Source organism: Chiloscyllium plagiosum, chromosome 2 (genome assembly GCF_004010195.1).
Source record: "Chiloscyllium plagiosum isolate BGI_BamShark_2017 chromosome 2, ASM401019v2, whole genome shotgun sequence".
In the NCBI taxonomy this organism is placed as follows: Eukaryota; Metazoa; Chordata; class Chondrichthyes; order Orectolobiformes; family Hemiscylliidae; genus Chiloscyllium; species Chiloscyllium plagiosum.
Window position 1 is genome coordinate 52,387,201 of NC_057711.1, and position 27,520 is coordinate 52,414,720.

The following is a 27,520-nucleotide window of genomic DNA, read 5'->3' on the forward strand; positions in this document are numbered from 1 at the left end:
ACATATATAGGCCTCAAGAGATGTGTGTCAAATTTATAGCTGACACTAAAATTCAAAATAGTAATACTGATAAAGTAGGGAATAGCTTTAAAAAAGCAGATGGAATTCAATGTCACTAAACGAGCATGATGCATTTAGTTAAACATCAACAGCAATATGTCAAACTTTGTTTCAAAGAAAGAATATTAGTTCCAAAATATTAAAAAGAACCACCTTTGCTAGATAAAACATTAGTGGTATGTGAATGTTTTATCCCACCAATTGTGGGATTTAAAAGCCTGAAGAGGTATACACATGTTTAACAAAAGTTCAGTTACAAAACTGTGTAAATTAGTACGGTACACATTGTAAGAAGGATATTGAGACTTCAGTTAGGATGCATTGCAGATTTACTGGAATGTTGTTCAAAACAAAATGGTCTCTCTTTTTCTTAGAGCATATTATGGGGCAAAATGTTTATAGGTATTCTTGATCTCAAATCCCTCCATCAGAACCAGTTAGGTGCTGTTACAGAGCAAATCGCGGTGATTGAACGGATGAGTGATCAAAAACCCAACTTGGATTGCAACATTTTGAATCAGCTCCAGATAGTTGAAGAATGAAATGTGGCCCTCAGAAGGCACTCATGACCGGGCCAAGAAACTTGGCCCGATGTATCGCCAATATTTAGTTTGGGCATTTTTGCACATTGGATACTGAATAAGTCAGAATCAGTACAGATCCTAAAACTTGGTGGCATATCCTATACCCATTTCACTAATATGCAATGTCTACTTTCCTTAAGTTGTGTTAAATCTATCAGGGAAATTTACTCATTCATCCTCTTAAAACTAGCCTAAAAGAATTATATTTTTGTATGATTTCATGGAGGGGTACCACATATATAAGAATGTGGAGGAGCCAAGGAAAGATCATTGGACATTTCTAAGCTAATGGTGAGGAAAAGCTTACTATTCAAAAGAACAGAAAATTTCTATTGTGTTTTTTTCAGTTGTTAACCTTCAGGTTAATTGGTCATTAATTTCACCTGTTCGTGGGATCAGTTTGCAAAAAGGGTGGCATGTTGGTGGAAGAGGGAGAGAGACAATACAGGCTCAATGATACAGGTTTTAAGAGAGTTTAGGAGCAGAGGGACCTCAGGATTCATGTGCATGAATCTCTGAAGGTGTCCAGGCAAGTTGAAACAGTCATTACAAAGGCTTATTAGGATCTTTGGGTTTATACATAGAGACAGAGTATAAACACAAGGAAGCAATGCCATAAATCATTGCTAAGAACATATTTGAAGTATTGTATTCAGTTCTGGGCATTTTAAGGAAGGATGTTAAAACACTGGGGAGAGTTCAAAAGAGACTTACTAAACTGATACCAGGAATGAGGGATATTAGATTTGAGAAATTGGACTTAATCTTCTCTGCTCCAGAAAGAATAAGAGGTGACCTTATTTAGAGGTGCTCTTATTAAGAGGTGCTTAGAGTTATGAACAATTTTGACAGGATAGACAAGGATATTGTTTCCACTAGTTGGTATGAAAGTAACTAAGGGTCAGATTTTCAAGCCTATCAGCAAGGGTATTAGGAGTAACAGAGCAGAAAGTTCTTTACTCAGTCATTAGGATTTGGAATGCATTGCCTGCAAAAATAGCGGAGGCAGATTCCATAGAAGGATATGTATTTGAAAGTGATGAAATGGAGAGAGAGCTGAACAATGGGACTGGCTGAGTAGCTCTTCTGGGAGCTAATACAGACATGGGTCGAGTGGCCTCCTTCTGCGCTTTAAATTTCTATGATTCTACAATTGCCCTGCATTACAACAATTGTTTACTTCAGAAGTACTGGACTGGCTGTCAAATGTTTTGATGTCCCAAGATTGTAAAATGTCTTCTTTCTTTACAAATATGCAAACTCAGCACAAGCAGCTGGTTTCCAAAGTTTCATTTTATCATTTCAATTTGATCAAATTATTTGGCATTTTCATTCAAATTTCATCTGTGAATTATCAACCATCACTTCGGTAAAAGCTGCTCACATTTGACAAATCTGCATAGAACCAAATATTCTCTCTCTCTCTCTCTCTCTTTAAAGGTGTCACATATTTAACATTTTATTTCTGGCATGGATTTTAAGGGCTGAACGACCTTTTTCTGTGCCATAATGACTGACACCAGTGCTCACTATTTCAAATGAGGTGTTTAATGATGTCCACAAACTAAAATGAAGAACCTACAGCAGAAGTCATATCTATAAGCCAGTCAGGACACAAGTACATTTTTCCAAACAATCACCTTGATAGGAGTGTCTTTATTTTCATTGTTAGGTCAATTGAATCAAATGTATTTACATTAACCCAACTTTCTCATAGTAATTCACCAAACCTTCTGAAAATCCAAGTAAAACCACATATATATTGGTGAGTCCTTCCACAGTTACAAGGGTTTGGAAAACTACACAAGTGTCATAAAATTAAACTTCAGTACTAACTACGGTGTTTGAAAGATCATTAAAAATACTTTTAATTAAGAAATCTGAACTTGAACAAATCAAATCAAATGACTACCAGGTTAATTGGTTTTTTATAAAAAAAAGAGAGAAGTGTGCATAAGATAAATGCATAAAACAATGAGCATGTTTACTTACATCAAGTAATCAGGTTTTTTGGTTGGTAATGTAGGACTGCTGGAACCAGTGCACTTCCTATTCGTTTCTGCAAAAGAATAGAGGTTTCTGTATTTCTGTTTTGCCATACAGTAGAGGACAGCAGAAGGTTCAGAAATAACAAGAAACTTTTGACCTTTGCCACACTGCAGCTTAAAACATGTGGGAATATTTTATTGCTTTTGTTTCTGTATCACATCTATCATTGCAAGTGGTGCACTAGCTTTAAACTCTACAGATTGCAAACAGCAACCGCCATATGGTCAGCTCAGTCACTACCAATAACAGGCCCAGAGTCTGTAACGGCGATAAGTGAATTACCCATACAATAGAGGTCAAAGCACTAGGATCTCCACCCAGGGTCAGTCTCCTACAGTTTTAAAATCAGTCAGACAAGGGACCATTCAGAAATTAATTTATTGAAAGCAACAGATGTGGCTATAATGTTAAAGAATGCAATTTTAGGGCCTTTCTCACCCTACGTGTAGTGAGAATCATGAATGAGAACACAGCATTGTTATTAAATTAGATTAGGGCATTTGGGACGTATTTTAACATTGTATTCTGCTTCTTTAGCTGAGAGATCTGAAGAGTTTAACATTAGCAGCAACATGGAACAGCGAACATGTTGCAAATTTTGTACTTTTTTGGAACCATGCTAACAACTTCAGTCTGACCCAATTAAAAAAACTGTGGGCGTTTAAAAATTCAAATCAGACAATGTAGAAATTTCAGAGTTAAGCATGTTTAATTTTATTCTTAATCTATAACAGTTAACTTTATGTATCTGCATTATCACATACCTTAAATCTTCTTCGTCAGCTTTTATTTCAAAGAGCGCAATGTGTGTTTAGGATTAGAACTTACTGTTTTAAGAGTTGAAAACATTCTTTGATATTTTTAAGATGTCCTTGCATATTTTGATTACAGATTTGCGGGTTAAAGCAAAGTTTACATTAACCTCTGGGATTCAAAAAAATAGAAATCGTCCTCCTACAGTTTTTAAAAAATTGGTTGAGTTCATGATCTATTCACAATTTTCCTGTAGTTTATGCAGATTATAACATTTTAAGGACGTTATTGAAATGAGCAGAAGAATTTAGTCTGATTAGTTTGTAGTCAGTGTTATTTATGCAGTAATTTAAACTGCCACAACTATTTTGAACACACCACACCTTTAGGAATGACATTTTGCCATGAACCAAAGCCCACGTGATTGCCCATCTCTATGACTGATCAACCCTGAGGATTGCCTTATACACTTACTTGCTGTAGTTACTTTCAACTGTACAATTCCCATCCATGTTACCACAAATTTATCTAATTGAGAGGAGTACACTGGTTTAGCCAAATAACGTATTTGGTTGAAATATAGCAGAAAGGAGGAGCCAATGTTGACCCCTCCAGCCTGCTCAACAGGATATCGGCTGACCTGACTGTAGCCCCAACTCCATGTTTCTACCTGTCCATACGTAATCCTCAACTCCTTTGCAGTTCAAAAATCTAACTCTGCATCTATCATTCTCTGATAAATTCAAGATTACCAACCCTCTGTATATTGCGCCTCATCTCAAACTTAAATGGGAATGTATATTTTTTAACTGCCCTCTAGTTCTAGACTCCTCTACATTTACTATATTATGCCCTCTCATAACTAATGTTTCAACAAGATCACCTCTCAATCTTCTCCAGTTAGTATAAGCCCAACCTTCCATCAGATGTCATCTCTTTATTCCAAAAAAATCATCAGAGTGCTTGATCTTTGAACTGCCTCCAATGCAAATATTTACATCTTTCCTTAACTATGGATTCCATTATATGATTCAGATTCTGGAAATCTTCATGGATTAAAGTCAATTTTTGAAAAGGATTACAAACATGAACCTAAAACATCTGCTTTGAACACCTGAGCGAACTGCATGAAACCATCAATAAACAAGGACCGGACAGAGGCAAAATTAATATTGTTATAAAATACAAGTTCAGATTTGTATTTCATGGTTGATTCATACCATCTGGAAGTTACATATTAGAATGAAAGTTGCTTGCAAATTAGCCAGCTTGGAAAGAAAATGGAACTAGACACTAAAATACACAACTATATTTTAACTGTTGCTTTTTACCAGCAGAGTATAAACAGGAAGATGCACAATCATCGCCTGTGTTTCTCATCATCTTCAAAGACCAATACTTGAGGAGACAACTTGGATTAATGACATGTAAAGGAGTATATCCTTCAAAGTTCAGCAGTGAACAAACAAGGCAATAGCTAAACAATCAAGAGTCAGGTCATTTTCAACTCAAAAACTTTAAGGTCTTTAAACTGCAATTACCTTCCTAACTGTACTAGACTTCTCCCTCCTTAACTTTTGAAGCTTTGTACCTATGTTTGTATTCAGGTTTGATGTTGCATTTTAATTTTTTTCCAGGGTTGAGAATAAAATTCCTTTCTTTCACTGAATAAAACTCTTATTTTGATCTAGATAATTATGTTTTAATTGAAGTGCAAAGCTGTGCACTAAAATAAAATGACTAATGGAGGAGAGAGGAGCCAATTCCCTCTCACTTAAATCAAGATGTACCAGAGCATTCTGTCCAATTTTCACAAGTACTATTTTTCTACTCATCCTAGCAAAGTGGACCAATCTTGCATTTTCACTCAGCTTGACTGTATTTTGATTTTTAGTTGTCCTACTACTTCCTTAACAATGAATTCCAGTATCTTCTAAATGATAAGTTGGCTAGCCTCTAGTTTGCTTCTATTGCCTTCTAAATTGGAGGTGCTTCATTTGTAGTTTTATCTTTCACTACAGAACCTAGGTATTCTCACCACTGTCATGCACTCCTCCAAGCTGAGGCATTTTAAATCGTGTGAAAGAACGGAAAACTCTTTACTTCTTTGCAGTGTGGCGGTTATAATTCTCATCCTCGAAAAGTCACCCTTAATACAACCACAATCTCAAATCTCTACTTCTTCACAAAGTCTTTGACACTGTCATTGCAGTGATCGGTCAGAAATTAAATTAAAGAGCAATTTAAAACTGCAAATCAATGTTATAGCAATAGATATCCGTCTTGACAGATAACTGATGCTTTTTCATCATCCTGACTACCTCGACCTCTGCAGTTTTTGAAGTGTTTTAATACACTGCGCTTTTCTAATAATTCCCCATCAGCAGGGCCCTTGCTTAGATTACAGCAACATCAGAAGTGGTATCTCTTATCTTTGCACCATTACTTCTGGATTCTCTCAAGAACAAATGCTGTACTTTGTCCATCCACATGCTGTTATAGTGTCAGAGTGATACAGCATGGAAACTGACCCTTCGGTCCAACCCAACAATCTCAAACTAAACTAGTCCCACCTGCCTGTTCCTGACCCATATCCCTCCATGTATCCTTTCCTTTCATGTATCCTTCCAAATGTCTTTTAAATATAACTGTACCCACATCCACCACTGCCTGAGGAAGTTCATTCCACATGTGAACCACCCTCCATGTAAAAAGAAACTACTCATCTTTTTTAAATCTCTCTCCTCTCACCTTAAAATTGTACCCCAGTCTTGGACAAAAAATAACTATCATTAATTCTATCTATATGTTACATTATTTTATAAACTTCTATCTGGTCCCTTCTCAACTTCCTGCACTCCAGTGAAAATAGTCCTAGCCTTTCTTTATAACTTAAACCTCCATTCCCGGCAACATCCTGGTAAATCTCTTCAGAACCCTCTCTGGCTTGATAATACCCTTTGCATAATTGGGGAACCGGAACCAGACACAGTATACTAGAAGCAGCTTCACTAATGTCTTGTACAACCGCAACATAATGTCCCAACCCCTATACTCAAAGGACTGAGCAATGGCTGAGGGGTGACCTTATAGAGGTTTACAAAATTATGAGGGGCATAGATAGGATAAATAGACAAAGTCTTTTCCCTGGGGTTAGGGAGTGCAGAACTAGAGGGAATAGGTTTAGGGTGAGAGGGGAAAGATATAAAAGAGACCTAAGGGGAAACTTTTTCACGCAGTGGGTGGTACGTGTATGGAATAAGCTGCCTGAGGATGTGGTGGAGGCTGGTACAATTGCAACATTTAAGAGGCATTTGGATGGATATATGAATAGAAGGGTTTGGAGGGATATGGGCCGGGTGCTGGCAGGTGGGACTAGATTGCATTGGGATATCTGGTCGCATGGACGGGTTGGACTGAAGGGTCTGTTTCCATGCTGTACATCTCTATGACTCTATGCCAAATGCCTTTTTAATCATCCTGTCTACATGTGACAGAACTCTAAAATTTATGTACCTGCACCCTTAGGTCCCTCTGTTCTATAACACTACCCAAGGCCTACCATTAATTGTATAAGTCCTACCCTTGTTTGTTGTACCAAAATGCAATACCTCACATTTATCCAGACTGAACTCCATCTGCCATTCTTTTTAGCCCATTGACCCATTCATCAAGATCCTTTTGTAATTTTAGAAAACCTTCTTCACTGTCTACTATGCCACCAATTTTGGTGTCATCTGCAAACTTACTAAACATGTCTTTTATATTCTCATCCAAATCATTTATATAAATGGCAAACAAAAGACTTTCAGCATCATCCAAAGACACAAGTGCATGTCCACATGTATGGTAGTGACACCTAGTTCTAGCTCTCCATCTTATTTGACTTTTCCCTACAGTTTATAGAATCTTGATTAAGCTGTAATTTTCTCCAGTTAAACACCAATAATAATTTTAGTCATCCCATCAACCTCAAAAAAATCTTTCCCATCATATTTTGGACTCCAAGAAGTTTTTTTTTTAAGAAAAGAGAAAGAAGAGTATCAGCTTATTCAACATTTTGAGAGGAGAGTCATCCTCTGTATTTAGCGTGGATTCTGACAGGATGGGCTACAAAGTGGTTGACAGCATGTCAATGAATTAATTGATGGGAACAATTTTGCCCTTAGTATTTTTGAAATTGTTGAACTAACAAATCAATGTCCTCTGGCGTAGTGCAATATCGATATTCACTCATGGGAGTGCTATGTCAAGTGGTTTTACATAACAGATAAAAAGTAGATGTAGTTGCAAATCAGATGACCTTGAGTCTGCTCCACTCTTCAATAAGACAATGACATTAATTTCCCACCTGATCCCCACAGCCTTGGACTTTTGTCATGAAAATATCCATTTGAGAGTTCAATATTTCAAAACCAATCAATCAGCACAGCTCTCTGGTTTAGAGAATTCCACAGATCAATAACCTCTTATGTGACCGGCTTTCCTTTCACCTGTCCTAAATGACCGCTTCCTTATCCCTGTTCTAGATAATCCATCCAAAGGAAACAACATCTCAGCTCAAGAATAAAGCATCTTAGTTTAGAGAAACGAAAGTGCATTCTACTCAATCTTGTCTGATACCATAATCTCTTCTTCATAGCAATCATCTGAGTAAAACCTTCTCTAAAAAAGGTTTCATGGTAATTAGACATCACTGGCTAGAAGTGTTGATAAGGCATGGGTAATTGCCATTAAGATGGTGGTTGTGACCTGCCTTGAACATCTGCAGTCTATGCCTATGCCTATGCCAAAGTGTCTCAGTGGTTAGCATTGCTGCCTCACGGCACCAGGGAGTTTGATTCCACCCTCAGGCTGTATGGTGTTTGCACATTCTCGTGTCTGCATCAATTTCCTTCAGGTGCTCTGGTTTCCTCCCACAGTCTAAAGATGTGCAGGTCAGGTGGATTAGCAATGGGAAATGCAGGGTGACAGGGATGAGGTGAGCATAGGTGGGATGCTGTTGAGAAGGCCAATAGAATCCCTAAAACATGGAAGCCTATGGTGTGGAGAAGATATACCTACACAGTGCTGTTAGGAAAGGATTTTGACAGTGAAGAAACAGCAATATTGTATCAAGTCAGGATCATGTGGGGTTTGCAAAGGAACTAGCTGGTGATGGTTTCTTTTTCCAATGCCTTTTCTTTTTGCTTGCCTGGAGCTGCGAACAAGAACATTTTCATCACCTGCACTGTTTGGTAAAGAGTCCGCAACTACCTGGTCAGGTCCATGCCCCCTAACAAGCAACCCACCCCTCCAGGCACCTTCCGCTGTCACCGCAGGAATTGCAAAACCTGCGTCTACACCTCCCCCCCTCACCTCTGTCCAAGGCCTCAAAGGAGCCTTCCACATCCATCCATGAACTTCTACATGTCATTTATTGTATCCTTTGCTCCTGATGCAGTGTCCTCTACATTGGGGAGACTGGACGCCTTCCAGCAGAGCGCTTTAGAGAACATCTCCGGGACACCCACACCAATCAACTCCACTGCCCCATGGCCGAACATTTCAACTCCCCCTCCCACTCTGCCAAGGACATACAGGTTCTGGGCCTCCTCCACCAGCATACCCTAACCACTCTATGCCTGGAGGAAAAATGCCTTACCTTACACCTTGGGACCCTTCAACCCCAGGGCATCAATATGGACTTCACCAGTTTCCTAATTTTCCCTACCCCCACCTTCCAGCTCAGCACCGCCCTCATGACCCGTTGCACCTGTCAATCTTCCTTCCCACCTATCCGCTCCACTTCCTCTCTGACCTAATCACCTTTACCCCCACCTCCATCCATCTATTGCACACTCAGTTACTTTCTCCCCAACCCCACCCCTCTCCCCTTTATCTCTCAACCCCAGAGGTTCCCAGCCTCATTCCTGATGAAAGGCTCTGGCCCAAAACATCGATTTTCTTACTCCTCGGATGATCCCTGACCTGCTGTGCTTTTCCAGCAACACACACAACTCTGATCTCCAGCATCTGCAGACGTCACTGTCTCCCAGTGTTTGGTATAGTACTAGCGAGTGTGTAAGTGACTGCTGAAGTCAATACGTACCCTGATGTATCTGCTACAAGTAAAACAGGAGAGTGTACGGATTGAGTTTTAGACAAATTGCTAGCTTGGCACTTCTACTCCTTGGAACTGTTTCAGATAGTTCAGTTGGTATAGCAGTGGACTGCAAAGAAAAGCAAAGCTGATCTTCCAAGGCCGATTGTGCAAATCTTGCTGAAGAGAGTCTTTCTCTATCCTTCAGTAAGGAGACCAAAACTGCACTCAGAACTCAATGTGTGGTCTCACAAAGACAAGATTGTAGCAAGACTTTCTTGCTCTTCTACTAGCACCTCCATCCAATCCATCACACAACTGGTCTTCCAAACTATTTGCATTTTAACTTCATGATTTCTGTTTGAGTACTCAAATTATTCCAAATATCAACTTGCCTCGACTTTTAAAAGTATTCAGTTTCTCAATTCTTCCTACTTGCCCACATCGGCCACTTTGTTACAGAGCCGTGAAGCTGTTCTATACAGTTGGTTCTGCTATAACGTGATAGTTCTGTTCTTGTGCAATCCCGTTATAAGAAAATCACATAATAGCTGCATCATTTAAACTAATGGGGCCAGTATCAAGTAATAACCAATACGTGCTCAAAACATTTATGCTTTAGAAACAGTTTCCTTGTCAATCGTGTTAGTGAATTTGTATTAATGAAACACATGTTATAGTAGAACGACCCTTTGCAGCCACTTTGCATCATCCCTGGATTAAATTCCTATCTAATTTTGTACAGTCAACAACTTGGATACATACTTAATACACAGTCATTGACATAAACTGCAAACCATTAGTGGATGTTCAAGCACTGATCCTTGCAGCCCAGTTACAGCTTAACCCATTTCTTCCTATTTTGTGTCTGCTAAATCACCTCAAGTTTCTCATACAATAGTTATCAAGTGACTTCTAAAAAATTTAAATTAGTGACTGGTTCCCTCTTTTACCCTACGATCTCCATCCTCAAACACTACATCGCTTTCTTGAACAACATTGATTCTCCAAAACAACTTTCCAATTGCCCTAATACCACTAATAAATTCCAACTTTTTTCTGTTAGGGTTAGGCTAACAGATCAAGAGTGGTTATTTTCTCTCTAGCTTCTTTCTCAAATACTTAAGTTACATTTCTATTCTTTCAATCCACTGGGACCCTATAGGAAATCTATGGAGTTTTGGCAGATCAAAATAAAATGCCACCAGCTACAACTGTATTCAACATCTGCGGTGGGAGAAGAGATTACCAGCTACTTTAAAAGGAAACTGCATGGGATTTGAGAAAGAAACGTACTGGTCTACCAGGAGAAAGGAAGGAAACAAGATTGACTGGATTATTCAAACTGTTGATACTAATTTGGGATTACTAGTAAATCGATATTATCAGTTTTTCCTTTTCAGTCCTTCCTATTGTTTACACTGTCTACTTTTCTTTTTCACAGCATGGACTAAACAGGCAGTATGACAGTATGTGCTGTCATGACTATATAACCAAGTCCAACTTCATTACATACCTGAATTGGCACCTTTAAGGAGGTTTTGTTCCTCAATTTCATTTCTACATTCTTCACTATCATCCTCAGTCTTCTTGTTCTTTTTCTCTTTCTCTCTTTCCTTGTCTTTATGCTTTTTAGCTTTTTTTTTTGACTTTCCATGAGAAGAACAGTCTTTGCTGATGAGTTCAGAACACTCCAGTTGATGCGGTGGGCTTTCCAATGTAGTCCGAGAGGTAAGCTTTACTTGCTGGTCCTCATAATCTTCACCAGTTTGACCAAGAGCATCAACTGGCAAATCTTGAGTTCCCCTTCTTTCTGGTGTGCATGGGGAATTGGAGTTAGAATTCACAGTGTGAGCAATAGAAACTGGAAGTGGCACAGGAGGAGGAGCTTGAGGAGGAGCAACCGGAGCAGAAATAGCAACAGTTTTTTCATTGGAGGGGTTTAAATGGCCATTAAGTGTTGGTTGCACACGATTAGTGAGGTGTGATATCCTGGGCTTCTTGCTCGCTAGAGGATCAATGAAATCTGATGGCAGAGGTCTCTTCTGTAAAGATATCATAGATATTATTCTCTTCAATATTTTCAAAGCAGGACACTATACATTTTGTTACAATTAATTCAATTTATTATCACAGGTCAAGATTATTTTCTGAACATTATGACAGAACATGCATATTTTGCTAAAATTTCTATTCAGATCTACATCAATACTATCTCCAGAATGGGTAAGTGCAGTTTGTGGACTACTACAGTGTCTTTGCATGTTCAGACCTTGATTTAAATCCAACCAAGGTTGAAGAAATAAAATATGTTAGCTTTGTCAAAATGATGCAATAAAGCAGTTTTGAAATGCAGATTAGAACATGGGTTGGTATGGTATAGAACAGAACCTTGATATCCAACACAGTGCATAACTGAAGCAGAAAGGTTCATTTTATTGCAATGATATCATTCTTTTAAAACCCTCTTGTGTTGGCTATCAGCTGTCTAGTGTTAAATATATTCTTTAACCACTTTCCATTGCCTCATTTACTGCCATCAAGTGCAAAGAGCACAATTGGTTTCAGTTGTGTTGGCATCACCTAACTGCCTCTGTCACTTCCTTTCCTTCCACTAAGCCAACTGCGAAAGCTTCCCTCAGGGTTCCCCCTACCCTAGCTCTGAATTCACATCTTTCTTTGACGGTCATATCTCTCCTAATGCCTTCGGAGTTCATTGTGTTTATAAAATGAAACACCTGCTCCCACTGAACAGCTGACCACCAACTTTCCTTTTTGGCTTCCAAGTCTAATAATAGAGAATTCTTGGTTAATGCTTTAAATAGTTTACTTTTATTTTTATACAGTCTGTAGAGGCATTCCTCAAAGAGCACTTGTATCCATATTCATTTAAGTACAGTTACGGAACATGTTTAGTTTTTAAGAAAAATAAACTGCCACCTTCCTCTTCTCGCCCCAAATGTACTCTCTGCTTCCTGCCCATTTGCAGTTTTCCTCTTCCACAGCCCACTGTCCCCACTTGCATGCACTCCCTCCACCACAGATGTTCAGTACCCACTGCTACCACCATCTCCCAGATGCCCTGCAGAAATTCACCAAATATCCTGAGACAGCACTTTCTAAAATCATGATCATAGCTACAGACAGGAGAAAGTGAGGACTGCAGATGCTGGAGATCAGAGTCGAGTGTGTAGTGCTGGAAAAGCACAGCAGTTCAGGCAGCATCCAAGGTGCAAGAGAATCAACTTTTCAGGTATAAGTGTTCCATGATGAAGAGCTTATCCCTGAAACATTGATTCTCTTGCTCCTCTGATGCTGCCAGACCTGCTGTGCTTTTCCAGCACCCCACACTACTCATATCTACAGGACAAGCCAGGGAACTATAGACCAGTGAGCCTGATGTTGGTGGTGGGCAAATTGTTGGAAGGAATCCTGAGGGACAGGATGTACAAGTATTTGGAAAGGCAAGGACTGATCAGGGATAGTCAACATGGTGTTGAGCATGGAAAATCATGTCTCTCAAACTTGAATGAGTTTTTTGAAGAAGTAGCAAAGGATTGATGAGGGCAGAGCAGTAGACGTGATCTATTTGGACTTCAGTAAGGCGTTCGACAAGGTTCCCCATGGGAGACTGGTTAGCAAGGTTAGATCTCACGGAATACAGGGAGAACTAGCCATTTGGATACAGAACTGGCTCAAAGGTAGAAGACAGAGGGTGGTGGTGGAGGGTTGCTTTTCAGACTGGAGGCTTGTGACCAGTGGACTGCCACAAGGATCGGTGCTGGGTCCACTACTTTTTGTCATTTATATAAATGATTTGGATGGGAGTATAAGTGGTATAGCTAGTAAGTTTGCAGAGGACACCAAAACTGGAGGTGCAGTGGACAGCAAAGACGGTTACTTCAGATTACAATGGGTTCTTGATCAGATGGGCAAATGGGCTGAGAAGTGGCAGGTGGAGTTCAGGTAAATGTGAGGTGTTGCATTTTGGGAAAGCAAATCTTAGCAGGACTTGTACACTTAATAGAGCTAGATTAGATTACTTACAGTAGTGGAAACAGGCCCTTTGGCCCAACAAGTCCACACCAACCCACCGAAGCGCAACCCATCCAGACCCATTATCCTACACCTAACACTACGGGCAATTTAGCATGGCCAATTCACCTAACCTGCACGTTTTTGGACTGTGGGAGGAAACCCACGGGGAGAATGTGCAAACTCCACACAGTCAGTTGCTTGAGGCTGGAATTGAACCCGGGTCTCTGGCGCTGTGAGGCAGCAGTGCTAACCACTGCCACCGTGCCGCCCACTCATGGAAATGGTAAGGTCTGAGGGAGTGTTGCTGAGCAGAGACCTTGGAGTGCAGGTTCATAGCTCCTTGAAAGTGGAGTTGCAGGTAGATAGGATAGTGAAGGCGGCGTTTGGTATGCTTTCCTTTATTGGTCAGAGTATTGAGTACAGGAATTAGGAGGTCATGTTGTGGCTGTACAGGACATTGGTTAGGCCACTGTTGGAATATTGCATGCAATTTTGGCCTCCTTCCTATCAGAGAGATGTTGTGAAACTTGAAAGAGTTCAGAAAAGATTTACAAGGATGTTGCCAGGGTTGGAGGATTTGAGCTATAGGAAGAGGTTGAATAGGCTAGGGCTGTTTTCCATAGAGTGTCGGAGGCTGAGGGGTAACCTCAGAGGTTTACAAAATTGAGGGGCATGGATAGGATAAATAAACCAAGTCTTTTCCCTGGTGTGTCCGAGTCCAGAACTAGAGGGCATAGGTTTAGGGTGAGAGGGGAAAAATACAAGAGAGACCTAAGGGGCAACCTTTTCATGCAGAAGGTGTACGCGTATGGAATGGCTGCCAGAGGATGAGGAGGAGGCTGGTACAATTGCAACATTTAAAAGGCATCTGGATGGATATATGAATAAGAAGGTTTTAAAGGGATATGGTCCGGGTGCTGACAGGTAGGACATCTGGTCGGCATGGACAGTTTGGACCGAAGGATCTGTTTCCGAGCTGTACATCTCTATGACGTTGTAACACCATCATTTGCAAGTTCTCCTCCAAGCCACTTGCCATCCTAATTTGGAAATACAACACTGTTCCTTCATTGTCACTGGGTAAAACTCCTAGTATTCCTGCCAAAACATTGTGGATCCACCTACAGTGGTTCAAAACAGCAGCTCACCACCATCTTCTCAAGGACAACTAGGGACGGACAATGTTAGTGATGCCCACCTCCCACAAGTGAATTAAAAAAGGTGACTGGTTTTGTTTGGTTCCCCATTGGGACTTGAGCTCCCACAGTTTTGTAATGAAACATATTCTTTCACAAGAGCTAACTCCACAAAATGTTTGTCGGTAGTGGGGTGGGACAACTATGAAGCACTTGCAGCAAGGGCAGGAACATTGCACAGATCTAAATTCACTCTTATCCTGGTTGACTTTGATTACCAAAAACAAGACCTGTTCTGGGATTCCTGCCAGTATACCTGTCCACCTTTTTAAAGGATTCCAGAGTTGTCCTGATTTGGTGGAAATCAATGCCAGAGGGCAGAAAAGCAAGGGAGGTTAAGTTTAACCTTTATGGGGTTCAGACTCAACTTATTTATTGTATCCAATTCAGGGTACCACATATGAGCAAGAATGTTGAAGATATTAAAAGGTTGCAGAAAATATTTATGAAAATAGTTCTGGGAATAGGGACTTCAGTTACATGGATAAACTGGAGGACTTGGAATTGTTCTCCTTGAAGTTAGGCTATGGTAGAGGTACTCAAAATAATAGCAGTCACAACAGTAAACAGAAAGAAACTGTTGCAATGGGTAGAAGCAATGGGCACGAAAATATCATTATTTAGAGTTACAGATTTGAGGGAAACATTTTTTAAAATAGCATGTTCTTCGGATCTGGTATGCACTTCCCCAAGTGGAGACAGATTCAATTGTGGAGAAAGTGAGAACTGCAGATGCTGGAGATCAGAGCTGAAAATGTGTTGCTGGAAAAGCACAGCAGGTCAGGCAGCATCCAGGGAACAGGAGAATCGACGTTTCGGGCATAAGCCCTTCTTCAGATTCAATTGTGGCTTTCAAAAGGGAACAAATTAATCACAGAAGCGTTAGGCTTACAGGGCAGGAATGGAACTGTGTGTGGCTGAATTGCTTTCAAGCTTCTATAATTACAAGTGCTAAACAGACAAATTATTTTATCTGTTAAGATAGGTTTGTTCCTCAACAGAATGGAAATCAAAAATTGAAGAGAGATTGGCAGAAGCAGAGAGTTGGAAACTGCTATTTATAAATTACTTGTAAATTACTTTTACAGCACCCAAGTAGGGCCTCAAAATTAAGTATTTCTGTAAACCACTAAGGTTTAAGGCCTACTTCTTAGAAAGCCCAAAGATAGCTGCAGTTATCTTCCAGGTACAAGAATATTCTATTTTAAAGAGCTGTGAAAGAATTCAAAACCACAATTATGTACAATTCTTCAAAATAAAGAATGCATTAGAAATTAGCAAACAAGTGGAAGTTAAGGGTTTCAGAATTAACAGTGGAAATCAGCGTGCAATCAAAGAATTATGAATTTGGCAGCTGATTTTATTTACCTCTGGTGAAGATGCAGATCCTCTGTCTTTGGGGGAGCTTGATGGAACTTGTTCTGCTTGTTGGCTGCTAGAATTCTGCAGTTGAGTTAATTTTCTGTTTATAAAATTCAGAAGAAAAAGTTAGATCCATCTTCTCATCTTGGATCCAAGCAATTAATTTGACTGTTTTCTTTATATTCATGGAAAGCCTTAGTTCTATTTTTGGTAGAAACAATTTTCATTGCACAGAATAAGTATCATTCTGAAGTCTGTGAAACTAGTTAAATCAAAGATTACATCAAACATCAATAGATTCACAAAATTAAACAAAGATGAGGGTTACAAATGACCATCTCAGTTACATTGCCAACTTTACAAAAAAAGCGTGGGGAGGGTGAGCGAGTGCAGGAGAAAGGAGAGAGAGGGAGAGAGCAGGACAAAGAAGTGAGAGAGCGCGGGAGCGTGAGAGAAGGGATTTCAACTCGACTAGCTTTTATTATATGATAATATTTGGACTACAAGGTTTAGACTAACGACAATGTTAATTCTAACCATTACTTTCTTTAATAGATGTCAATTTTCCCACAAGCAAGTGGCCTCCAATAAATTAAGTGGCCTTTAATTCTCACTTGGTTAGCTGTCTCATTGCACATCTAATTATTCAAAGCCCCTTAATGCATTACTCAAATAGGTGTTAAGGCTTTTAAAAAAAATGCTCGGTAATGTTATACCATTAGGTTTGGACCAAACCAGTTATAGCACCTTAAAATATTTTCACTAAAATTTGACTTATATGACTATGTAATATTAGAATATTAACCTTAAAGTAGCTTAAAAATGACTAGCAAATCAATAAAAATGTTATACTGTGCAAAATCACACCAGTGCTGCCATTTTCATACATGCTGCATTTGCACAACCAGTGTAATCTTTAAGGACAGTAGTTTCTAGGAAGGTTAAAGAAATGTTTTGATTAGCTTCAGCAAATCCCACCAACTTAACTTTGGATGCTGTCACTGTATGTGACAAAGGTCTTGTCAGCATTCTAGTTGTTTTGGCAATAGCTTACATTAACAGTCAAATTAATGCTCTTGTTATGTCAGATTGAATACATCAACAGAATCATCAGGTTTTTTGTTGTAACATCCAGCTTGGGAAAAATTTAGGTACGATATTAGCCTCAAGGTGATAAGCAAAAGTAGTTTACAATAATCTGTCAAACGTTTGAGTTGTTATCGAGGTAACAAGTTCTTGAAAATGCCTACACCTGGAAAAACCCAACATAAACCACAATGAAGATAGTCATTTTCAAGATTTAAATTAGACTTATTTTATATATTGATTTGCATTGCAAGTGAAGTTAAGTTCTAGAATAATAATAACAGTCAATAAGCTTTCACTTAGCATCTAATCTATAAAATGCACATGAATGAGAAAATGCAAAAGGCTCTTTTGAAGATATGGCTTGGCATGTGGAATTGGGTGGTGCAGTATTGAATGCTCCACATGAAACATTCAAATTTAGATGTCTAGACTACATTATGACAAACTAATCCTATTGATTTTCTACATCAACACACTTTCAAGTTCTAATTTTCCTTTGTCGTTTAAGTATTCACGGATATAATATGAATTAGCAGCACTTTATTTTTGTTTTAGATTTCAAACTTAAAAATGATTTGAAATCATAGTTATCATACTGTAGCTGTACTCTACCCAGTCAGCTATTTTATGAATACCTATGGCAAAATTAGCCTGCAGATTAGAATAAAAGATTTTTTTGTCACACAACAGGACAAGCACAACAATGTCAATTTTCAGACAAATCAACACTAATTGGAGAAAATGGTACCTACTGAACTGATTGACCATGGTACTGAAATGGAGAAAGCAACAGGTAACTATCTTCCCAAACTCTTCCCAGCTTGAACATATTCCTTGTATTTGCAGAGAATGGGTCCCTGAATGAATGTAGGTTGCTTCTAACAATGCCAGGTTTCTCACTTTAAGCTGAAATGATCATTTTAAATTGATTTAAATCAGTTAAAAACTATAATTAATTTCTCCTCTGGTGCAGAGTTACAATTCACAAAAATGGAGTATAATTTCATATCTCCTAACAGCCTCTTAAAACACACATCATTTGGATGAAAGCTCATCTCTCTAGTACTGAACTCACCCAGTTTTGCTGTATACTGCAGTCTGAATGCATCTAACACCTTAGGTGCTAACACTTAAGCAAATTGCTCCAAATTCCAATTCCAAAGCCTCCATTTCTGTAAAGACATTTTGAATAAATAAGAGTTTTTCATTCGTTTCCTCAGTTTGCTTCCGATTGTACTGTCCTGGTTTGGTTCGATTATTCTTTATCTTTGTCATTCAAATATTTACACAGGAGGTTCATCATTAATATTTTATCTGGAGATTGAAAGACAAAACTTCTCTGACCGTTCTTCATGGTTCCTTCACATTGTTGTTCTCTGGATCCTCAATGTGCTCATCTCCCTTTCAAAGCATGGTGACCAGAACTGCACTCCATAAGGATATATTTTAAACGTTATGTAGTCGTGTTAATCGTAATTAACTTTGCTTTTGCCTTGTGTTTTTCACAATGCCTCCATTTTGTAAGTGTTACAACCAGATCTCCAATTGTCACTGTTAATCCTGGGTCTAAATCAATGTTTAGAAAGGTAAAGTAACAGTTAAGAAGTTGAGCATGTATGGGTGAACAATAAACTGGTGGAAAGCCAAATTTTATGCCCCCTGCAGAGTTAAGAGTTTAGGACATTCTTAACATGATTTTTATTGCCTTTAAGCACACTTTTGGGGGATGGGAAGAGTGAGCTGGGAAAAATACACAGTGGGGGGAACAAGAGAACGAGGCAGAGTGAGTGAGAAATTTCTGATGAAGAGCTTACGCTTGAAACATCGACACTCCTGCTCCTCAGATGCTGCCTGACCGGCTGTGCTTTTCAGCACCACACTTTATGACTCTGATCTCCATCATCTGTATTCCTCATTTTATCCTACAGTGAGTGAGAAACAACTACTGGACAGGAAGTGGGGAGGCTGCAGAAGAACTTGGACAGATGGTGAGATTAGGTAAGAAAACAGTGGCAGATGGAATACAATGCAGGGAAGTGTGAGGTTATGCATGTTTGTTTGAAGACTGTTTGAAGACTGGAACGGCCTTGAAAATCTGAAGCACAAAAGGGATTTTGGGAGTCCGAGTTCAGGATTCTCAGGTTAACATGCAGGTTCACATGACAGTTAGGAAGGTAAATGCAATGTTGGCATTCATTTTCAGGAGGACTAGAATACAAAAGCAGAATGGACACGGAGAAGATGTTTCCACTAGGAGACACTGGTACCATTGGGCATAGTCTCAGAGTGAAGGGACAACCCTTTAGAATGGACATAAGGTGGAATTTCTTCAGTCAGAGAGTGGTGAATCTGTGGAACTCATTGCAGAAGGCTGTTGAGGCAGCAAAATCATTGAGTGTATTTAAGACAAAGATAGATAGATTGATGATTGTTAAGGGAATCGAGGGTTACAGGAAGATACAGGAGAATGGAGTTGAAAAACTGTTCGCCATAATCAAATGGTGGAGCAAACTCAACTGGCCAAAGGCCTAATTCTGCTCCTATATCTTATTGTCTTATGGATAGGGAGAGGAAGTCTCTCAACTTTGGTTCCAATTGATAACCAGGCAAATGCTCTGGGCACAAGGGTTCACTTTGGTATTGAAAGCAAGTAATGGCACCATTAAATCTATGCAGAGAAGATGAAGGCAACGTAGTAATGTCACTGGAGCAACAATCAAATGTTCAGGCTCATGCTTGGAGGAATTGTGTTCACATTTAAATTAAAATTATTCGAATAAATCTGAAATACAAGTCTGGCTGCAGAACAGCCACTTTGAAGAAAAGCTGTTAACCAGAAGACCCAAGTACTGTTCTGGGGACGAGGTCCAAATCCTGCCACCAGGATGTGGTGGAATTTGAATTCAATACAAAAACTGGAATTGGAGTCTACTGATGACCATAAACCCATTGCTGATTGTCAGAAAAAAACCATCTGGTTCACTAATGTCTTTTAGGGAAGGAAACTGACATCCTTACCCATGATCTGGCCTACATGTGACTCCAGACCCATTGCAATGTGGTTGGTTCTCAACTGCTTTCTGGGCAGTTAGAGACGGGCAATAAATGCTAGCCTAGTCAGTGATGCCCACTTCCCATGAATAGATTTTTAAAATCTTTAAATATTAGCAGAGTAACAGCAGACCAAATGGTTGACTCCTGCTTCCACACCCTATTAACGGAAGAGTTCAACATATGATCTGCGGATCTGAACACATGCAGGGCAGGTGGTGCTCAAATAGTTCGGTGGATGGGTTGTTTGAAAGTTTGTGCACTCTCTCGGACATCACAGCTTCATCTCTGCACTTTCAGACAGAGCTTGTGGATATGTTGTGGCCGTCCGAATGAGCCTTCTCCATCTTGAGTCACAAACCAGAGTCACCCTGGAGTTGGCAGGTATGTCTGATTTGTTCAGGGATGCTTTATAAAAATCTTTAATGGGTTTCCACTGCCCTACATAGGAATCTCCTCCATAGCTCCAAGAAAAGCAGTTGCTTCAGGAGTACAGTGTCAGGCATGTGAATGACATGTTCCATCCAGCGGAGCGGATTTTGAGTGATTAACATCTCGATGCCAGAGACATCAGGAAATAGGATATTGCTGCCTTGATTGCCACCAAATGGGAGGTATCATGCAAAGGTACAAACGTTGATCTCCAATGTTGAAATGCGTGTTGAATTTTATCCAAATCTTTGAAGCATAAAGGAACATGTACATCATTAGTCAGAGATTCTCACCTCTCTTTTCCTCCATCAGCCAAAGACTGAGCTGGCATATAAATGGTGAAACTCATCCATGTCTCCAATGTCTGCACTATTCAAGAGGAAGCTTTCAAAGATAGGAAAGTGTTTCACATTTCCCCAAGTCATTATCTTTTGAGGTCCCTGAGAAGGCGCAGGTAACTGGTCAAAGAGCTTTCTGCAGTTACAGGAACGAATCAAAAGAGCAACTCAGAAAAACTCAGGTCTGGCAGCACCTGCTGAGAGAAAGCAGAGTGAATGTTTTAGGACCAATGACCCTTCATCACATGCTGAAAGAGGGTCATGAAACATTCATTCTGCTTTCTCTCCACAGATATTACCAGACTTGCCGAGTCTTCCACCAATTTCGGTTTTTGCTTCTTATTTCCAGCATCTGCAGTTCTTTGGCTTTTTTGTTGTTTAGAATCAAATGAGCAACCAAGTACAAAGTATTATCAAACAACTTGGCAAGATGCATATCTACACGTGAGATTTCTGTAGAGTAATGGTTCATTTGACTCCAGAACACAGTACAACTAGTCATCAACAAATGATTTGTATGAATGATACAATAAAAAGTGAGCGACTGAAATGAATTAATGAAGCGGAGGTTGTGAAGTAGTGATTGATTACCCATTCAGTAATTATGAAAATTATAAGAAAATGCTTCCTTCTTGTTAAAAGATGTCAAAACTAGGACAAAAAATAAATCAAAGACACTAATTACACGCCAACAAACAAAACGGAATATGGTCAGAGCCTGAACATTTTACCGATATGTCAGACATCAAAATTCCAACTCTGAAGCATTTAATAAATGCATTCAAAAGCAATTCACAAACCTTCTCAATAAGTAAGCAGAAGTGCTGACCACAGGGAAACAAACTTTGAATTGGGCTGCTGCATTGAACTCTTTTGGTTTGCTTACTGCATACGAAGAATTACAAAATTTGTTCTATTCCTAAAACTAGAAAACAATGTCTTACATTCTGCAGACCATTTTTCACAAGATTGGTTTCGGTAAATTTGAAAATATTCAAAACGCTTGCTGCCTTGTTAGTTCTTAGTTCACCTGTCATGGTGTTACCAATCTCTGGTCAAACAATATGTTGATAATGAAATTCTCAATTGTCTTTTCGAATCAATCAATCAATCATTCTCCTGACCTCATTCCTTCCTATCTAATTTCCTGCAAACCCAATAACCCTGTCAGATATCTGAATTCTTGAACATCAATTATTTTAACCGCGCCGTCATTTGTAGCTGTTTCCTCAGCTGCCTGTACACTACCCTGTAGAATCCTCTTTACAGCTCATAAATCCTGCCTTTTTGACAGATATTGGTCATCTGCATGCAAAATCTCCTTATATGGTACAATGTCATATTTTGTTTAATAAAACTTCTGTGAAGCTCCTTAAGGTTTGTTACTTTGTTAAAGATGCTAAACAAATAAGATTTATAACCTGTATCACTTCAAAAAAACCACTTGAACAAATTAAGTCAATTTACCTGGAAACTACTCTGTCAAACAGTTGTCGATCGTCTTCTGAGTAACCAGGCCAGTCTCGCTGAACATCCTTGTACACAAAATCCTTCACAGTATAAGAGTTGTCTTTTGGGTTTATATTAGCCACCTATAAGAAAGCAAGCTTTTATTCTCTTGTTCTAGATTAACTATGTAAAAAAAACAGAATTATGCTAAAATACTATTACGTATTTTAGGGCAATTATGGTATGGCACATCCAAAATTAAAAAGTTAGTTTATTAATTAGATGCAAAGAGCGATCACAACTTCAGGTTCCACTCCAAGCTTGGGGCATAAATGTAGGCTGACAGGCTTGTGTAGCATGAAGGATGTGGGGCTTATAGTTAAAGCAGTCTTCTGTACAGGTCCTATGGCTTAGGTAGAGGTTACTAGGTTAACTAAAAGGAGCTCTCTCTCAATCCAAGCTATACTTGGACCTCAATTAACATAATTAAAAAAAACAGACAACATCCCATTCACATTATTGTTGAGATCTCCCGTGTCTACTGACTTAATGGTGAAGTGCTTTTGCATATATTAAGACACTTTATAAATTCAAGACTTTCAGGGAGTTTTTTTTAAAATTAGGAGCCAAACTGGTTCTAATGAGTTCAGTCTTGAAACCTTCAACTAAGTTTTCTAAGTTCATTAATTAAGAGGTCACAAACTTTAAATATTTTCATTGAAGAAACATTCAACAGAAAACTGGTCTGGCTTTAAATTTTTGGAGTGTCATTTTCACATCAGTAGGAATGAATTTTATTTTTATTTAAACTCATGTGATAGTCAATGCTGAAGAAATTTCTTTTAAGATTCCCTAACAGCAAACCAAAGATCAGAAACCAGAGGCTGGCATGCTTCAAGGCAGGAGAGGGAAGGATTGTAAAATGCAGTGAAAGACCTAGCTGCCACCCACTTGCAACTGATATTACAGGGACAGTGCGGCTCTTGAGGCACTGTGGTAATGGCCAATGTTCAATGTCTACCTATTCCAGTGGTGTGTCACAACACATCAGAACAGGTTAATTAAAAATGTCTACAAGCTTAGTCCGTAAAATCTGCCCTCAAGACTTTAGGGGTCTTGTGTTGCAGCATTCCCATCTCAATCTATGAACCAAAGGGCTTGGGTTCAAGTCCCACCTCTTCCTCAGTGGTTTCAGAATTTCAGCTGCACAAAACAAGATAGATGTATGTGTCGAAGTAGTCCATTCAGCCAGTGAGATCACAACTGATCTATAACCCTCAGCTCCACATTCCTGCCTTTTCCCTATAACTCTTGATTCCCTTACTGATTAAAAAGATCAGTCTGAGCCTCTAATATATATGATCTAGACATGACAGCCCTTTGTCGTAAAGAATTCCACATATGCACTACCCTCAAAAAATCCCTCATTTATCAAATGTGTGACTTTTTAGTGAGATTATGCCCTCTTGTCTAAGATTATTCCAAAAGACAAAACAACTCTTCCAGATCAACCTTACCTAATATCCTTAGTATTGTAAGTTTCAATAAAGTTGCTCTTATTCTTCAAAGTTCCAAAGAGTACAGGCTAAATCTACTCAACATCTCTCCAGAAAACTGTTCCCTTTGTACCTGGTATCAGCCTAGCGAATCTTCAGCAGACAGCTTTAAATGCCAGTAAACCTTTCCTTAGAAAAGGAGCCCAAAACTATTCCAGTTGTGATCTAACTAATGTTTTGTAAAGATGTAGTAAAACTTTCTTATTTTATAGCTGAAAATGTGTTGCTGGAAAAGCGCAGCAGGTCAGGCAGCATCCAGGGAACAGGAGAATTGACGTTTCGGGCATAAGCCCTTCTTCTGGAATGAGGACAGTTTGTCCAGCAGGCTAAGATAAAAGGTAGGGAGGAGGGACTTGGTGGAGGGGCGTCGGAAATGTGATAGGTGGAAAGAGGTCAAGGTGAGGGTGATAGGTCACACTGGGTTGGGGGCGGCGAGGTCAGGAAGAAGATTGCAGGTTAGGAAGGCGGTGCTGAATTCGATGGATTTGACTGAGACAAGGTGGGGGGAGGGGAAATGAGGAAACTGGTGAAATCCGAGTTCATCCCTTGTGGTTGGAGGGTTCCTAGGCGGAAGATGAGGCGCTCTTCCTCAAAAAAGGACTACACCTCCTCCCACCCTGCCCCCTGTAAAAACGCCATCCCATTCTCCCCAAAGTCCCTCCTCCCTACCTTTTATCTTAGCCTGCTGGACAAACTTTCCTCATTCCTGAAGGGCTTATGCCCGAAACGTCGATTACCAAAAAAAAAATCTTTCTTATTTTATACACCATTCTCTGAAATAAAAGCCAACATTCATCTGCTTTTATTACTAATTGAACTTGAATGCTAGCTTTTTGAGAGATTCATGGTCAGGGATTTCCAAACCATAGTGCTGTAACTTTATACAAATCTTTTTTCATTCATGTAATATTCAACTCTTCTATTCTTCCTGTTTCGTCACCAACCTGGCTGGAAAACTGCATCCGGCAGGCTCATCTACCATGGAAACCAAGTCACTGAAAACCAAGTCAAACGCAATCGCAGAACATGGAATGTATAATCCTTTATGGATAACCAACAAAACAATTATCCAGAATGAAAAACTGCCCTTAACCTTGAGCACTTCAATAGTGATATTGCTGCTCTGTAGGAGACTCAGAGGTGGTGAATGCTAGCTGAGGGAAGAAGGTGGTAGTTACACCTTGTTCTGGAAAGGTGGACCCAAGAATTAATCCAAGATGCACAGAATTGGATTCACTATCAAGAATGAATTAGTCAACAAACTGTGTGGGCATCAATGTTAGAATAATGAGGCAATCTACACCTTGCCAAGACCAACAGGCAATGGTCATGAATGCTTATTCACCAACCTTTGATGCGAGAGATGATCCAAAAGTCAGCTTTTACTCTTCCCTGAATCCCATACTCACCAACATCCTTAAGGAAGATAATTTCACCATCCTAGAGGATTTCAAGAGCAGTTTCAGAAAGGACACCCAACTCTGGAAGTGAACCAGGAACTGCAACTCTAGTGATATTCTCCTACCCACCAAATGTGCAGACACCAGCTGATCATCACCAACTCACTGTTCCACCAAAAAGACAAGTTCAACACTTTTTGGAGGTATCCATGATCAAAGCACTGGCACATGATCAACTACATCATAGTTGAATTCTGAAACCAAAAGGATATTCTTGTTACTAAAACAGTGGTAATTACCACTGCAGAGGACTGCTAGACAGACCACAGGTTGATCTGTTGCTCAATATCAAAATGCCACCAGAAGCAGTTCAAGATGCAGAATTCGTGCAGGGAGCTCAATGCTGAGCAGCTTCAAGAGCTGAGCAGACTTCCAACAAATGTCTTCACAAACCATCCAAGGATATCTTTTAAACAGAGCACAGGAAATCTTATAAGAGTCGAAGACCATTATCTCATGCTGTGAAGTAACCAGGACAAGGTGCTGCACAGGAGGCTGCTGAATAAGATAGCTGGCTTGCAGAAGGCAGATAGTGGGGGGATAAAGGGATCTTTTTCAAAATAGCAGCCAGTAGGGATCAGTGTTGGGACCTAATAGAATTTGTGTTATATATTAATGATCTGGACAAAGGAACTGAAGGCACTGTCATTTTCAGACTTAGCAACAAAGATGGAATAGATGCAATGTCCAGGAAGCGGAGATGCTACAGAAGGACTTGAACAGACTAGAAGAGTGGGCAAAGAAGTGGAAGATGGAATACAACATGGGAAAGTGAGAGGTTATGCACTTAGGTTTGAAGAGGAGAGATGTGGGCTATTTTTTAAATGGGGAAAGACTTGTGAAATCCGAAGCACAAAGAGGTTTAAGAGAAGCCAGAGTAAGGTCGAAGGTGAACGTGCAAGTTCAGGTGGCAGTTAAGTTGGCAAATGCAATGTTTGTACTCATTTCAAGATGGCAAGAATACAATAGCAGGGATTTATTACTGAGGTTGTAAAAGGCTGTGGCCAGACTGCACTTGAAATATTGAGCACTTTTGGGTCCTGTATCTGAGAAAAGATGTGCTGGCCCTCAGAGGTGGTCCAGGGGAGGTTCGTAAGATTGAACCCAGTATTGAAGAGCTTGTCAAATGAAGAGTGGTTGAAAACTCGGAGTGTTCTCAATTGGGTTTAGAAGGATGAGCAGGAATTCATTGAAACTTACAAAATAGAGAGCGCCCTGGATTGAGTGGATGTGGAGATGTTTCCATTAGTAGGAGAGACTTGAACCCAAAGCACCATTCAGGGTGATGGGACAACCCTTTAGAATTAAGATGAGGAGGAATTTTCTTTTTTGCAGAGGATGGCAAATCTGTGGAATTCACCGTGGCAGAAGTGTGTTGAGGCCAAGTCATTGAGTGCATTTAACACAGGGATAGATAAGTTCTTGATGAGCAAGGGGAGAAAACAGGATAATGGAGCTTAAAAATATAATCAGCCATGATTGAACGGCAGGAGACAAAAACTGCAAATGCTGGAATCTAAAATAGACTAGCAGGAGGCTGGATGAACACAGCAGGCCAGACAGCATTAGGAGGTGGAGCAGTCAACATTTCGGGTAGAACCCTTCTTCCACCCGAAACATCAACTTCTCCACCTCCTGATGCTGCCTGGCCTGCTATGTTCTTCCAGCCTCCTGCCAGTCCATTTATGATCGAAAGGCAGAGCAGGCTCGTTGTGCGAAGTGGCCTAATTCTTCTCCTATATCTTAGGGCCTCAGAAGGAAACAGCAAGGCTGATTCAATGAGAATGACCACATCTTTCAAGACCTCATTGAAAAAAAAGGAGGAAAGCACTCCAGGCCTGGCAAAACATCACCCGCAAAGTAAAGATGAGAATTTAGTCAAGGAAAAGGTAGAGTTACAAAGAAGAATGAGGGAAATCAAAATCAAATACTGGACTGAGTGTTGAGGAGCTACAACTCCTTGTTGACAAACATGATGCTCAAGGTTTCTTCGGTGCCATCAAAGCAATGCAAGAACCCAA

At 39.7% G+C, this 27,520-nt stretch overlaps 1 protein-coding gene across 2 annotated transcripts in view; it reads right to left on the reverse strand.

Moving 5' to 3' along the window:
- The window catches only part of ell2 (elongation factor for RNA polymerase II 2), a 111,935-nt gene that overhangs the window by 15,914 nt on the left and 68,501 nt on the right, over positions 1-27,520 (reverse strand). For both annotated transcript variants that reach the window (XM_043709660.1, XM_043709652.1), the window contains 4 exons: positions 22,502-22,626; positions 16,131-16,224; positions 11,045-11,573; positions 2,637-2,703 (listed from right to left, as the gene is read on the reverse strand). In XM_043709660.1, the coding sequence (XP_043565595.1) occupies positions 2,637-2,703; positions 11,045-11,573; positions 16,131-16,224; positions 22,502-22,626 (815 nt within the window). The remainder of the gene's footprint in view (positions 1-2,636; positions 2,704-11,044; positions 11,574-16,130; positions 16,225-22,501; positions 22,627-27,520) is intronic.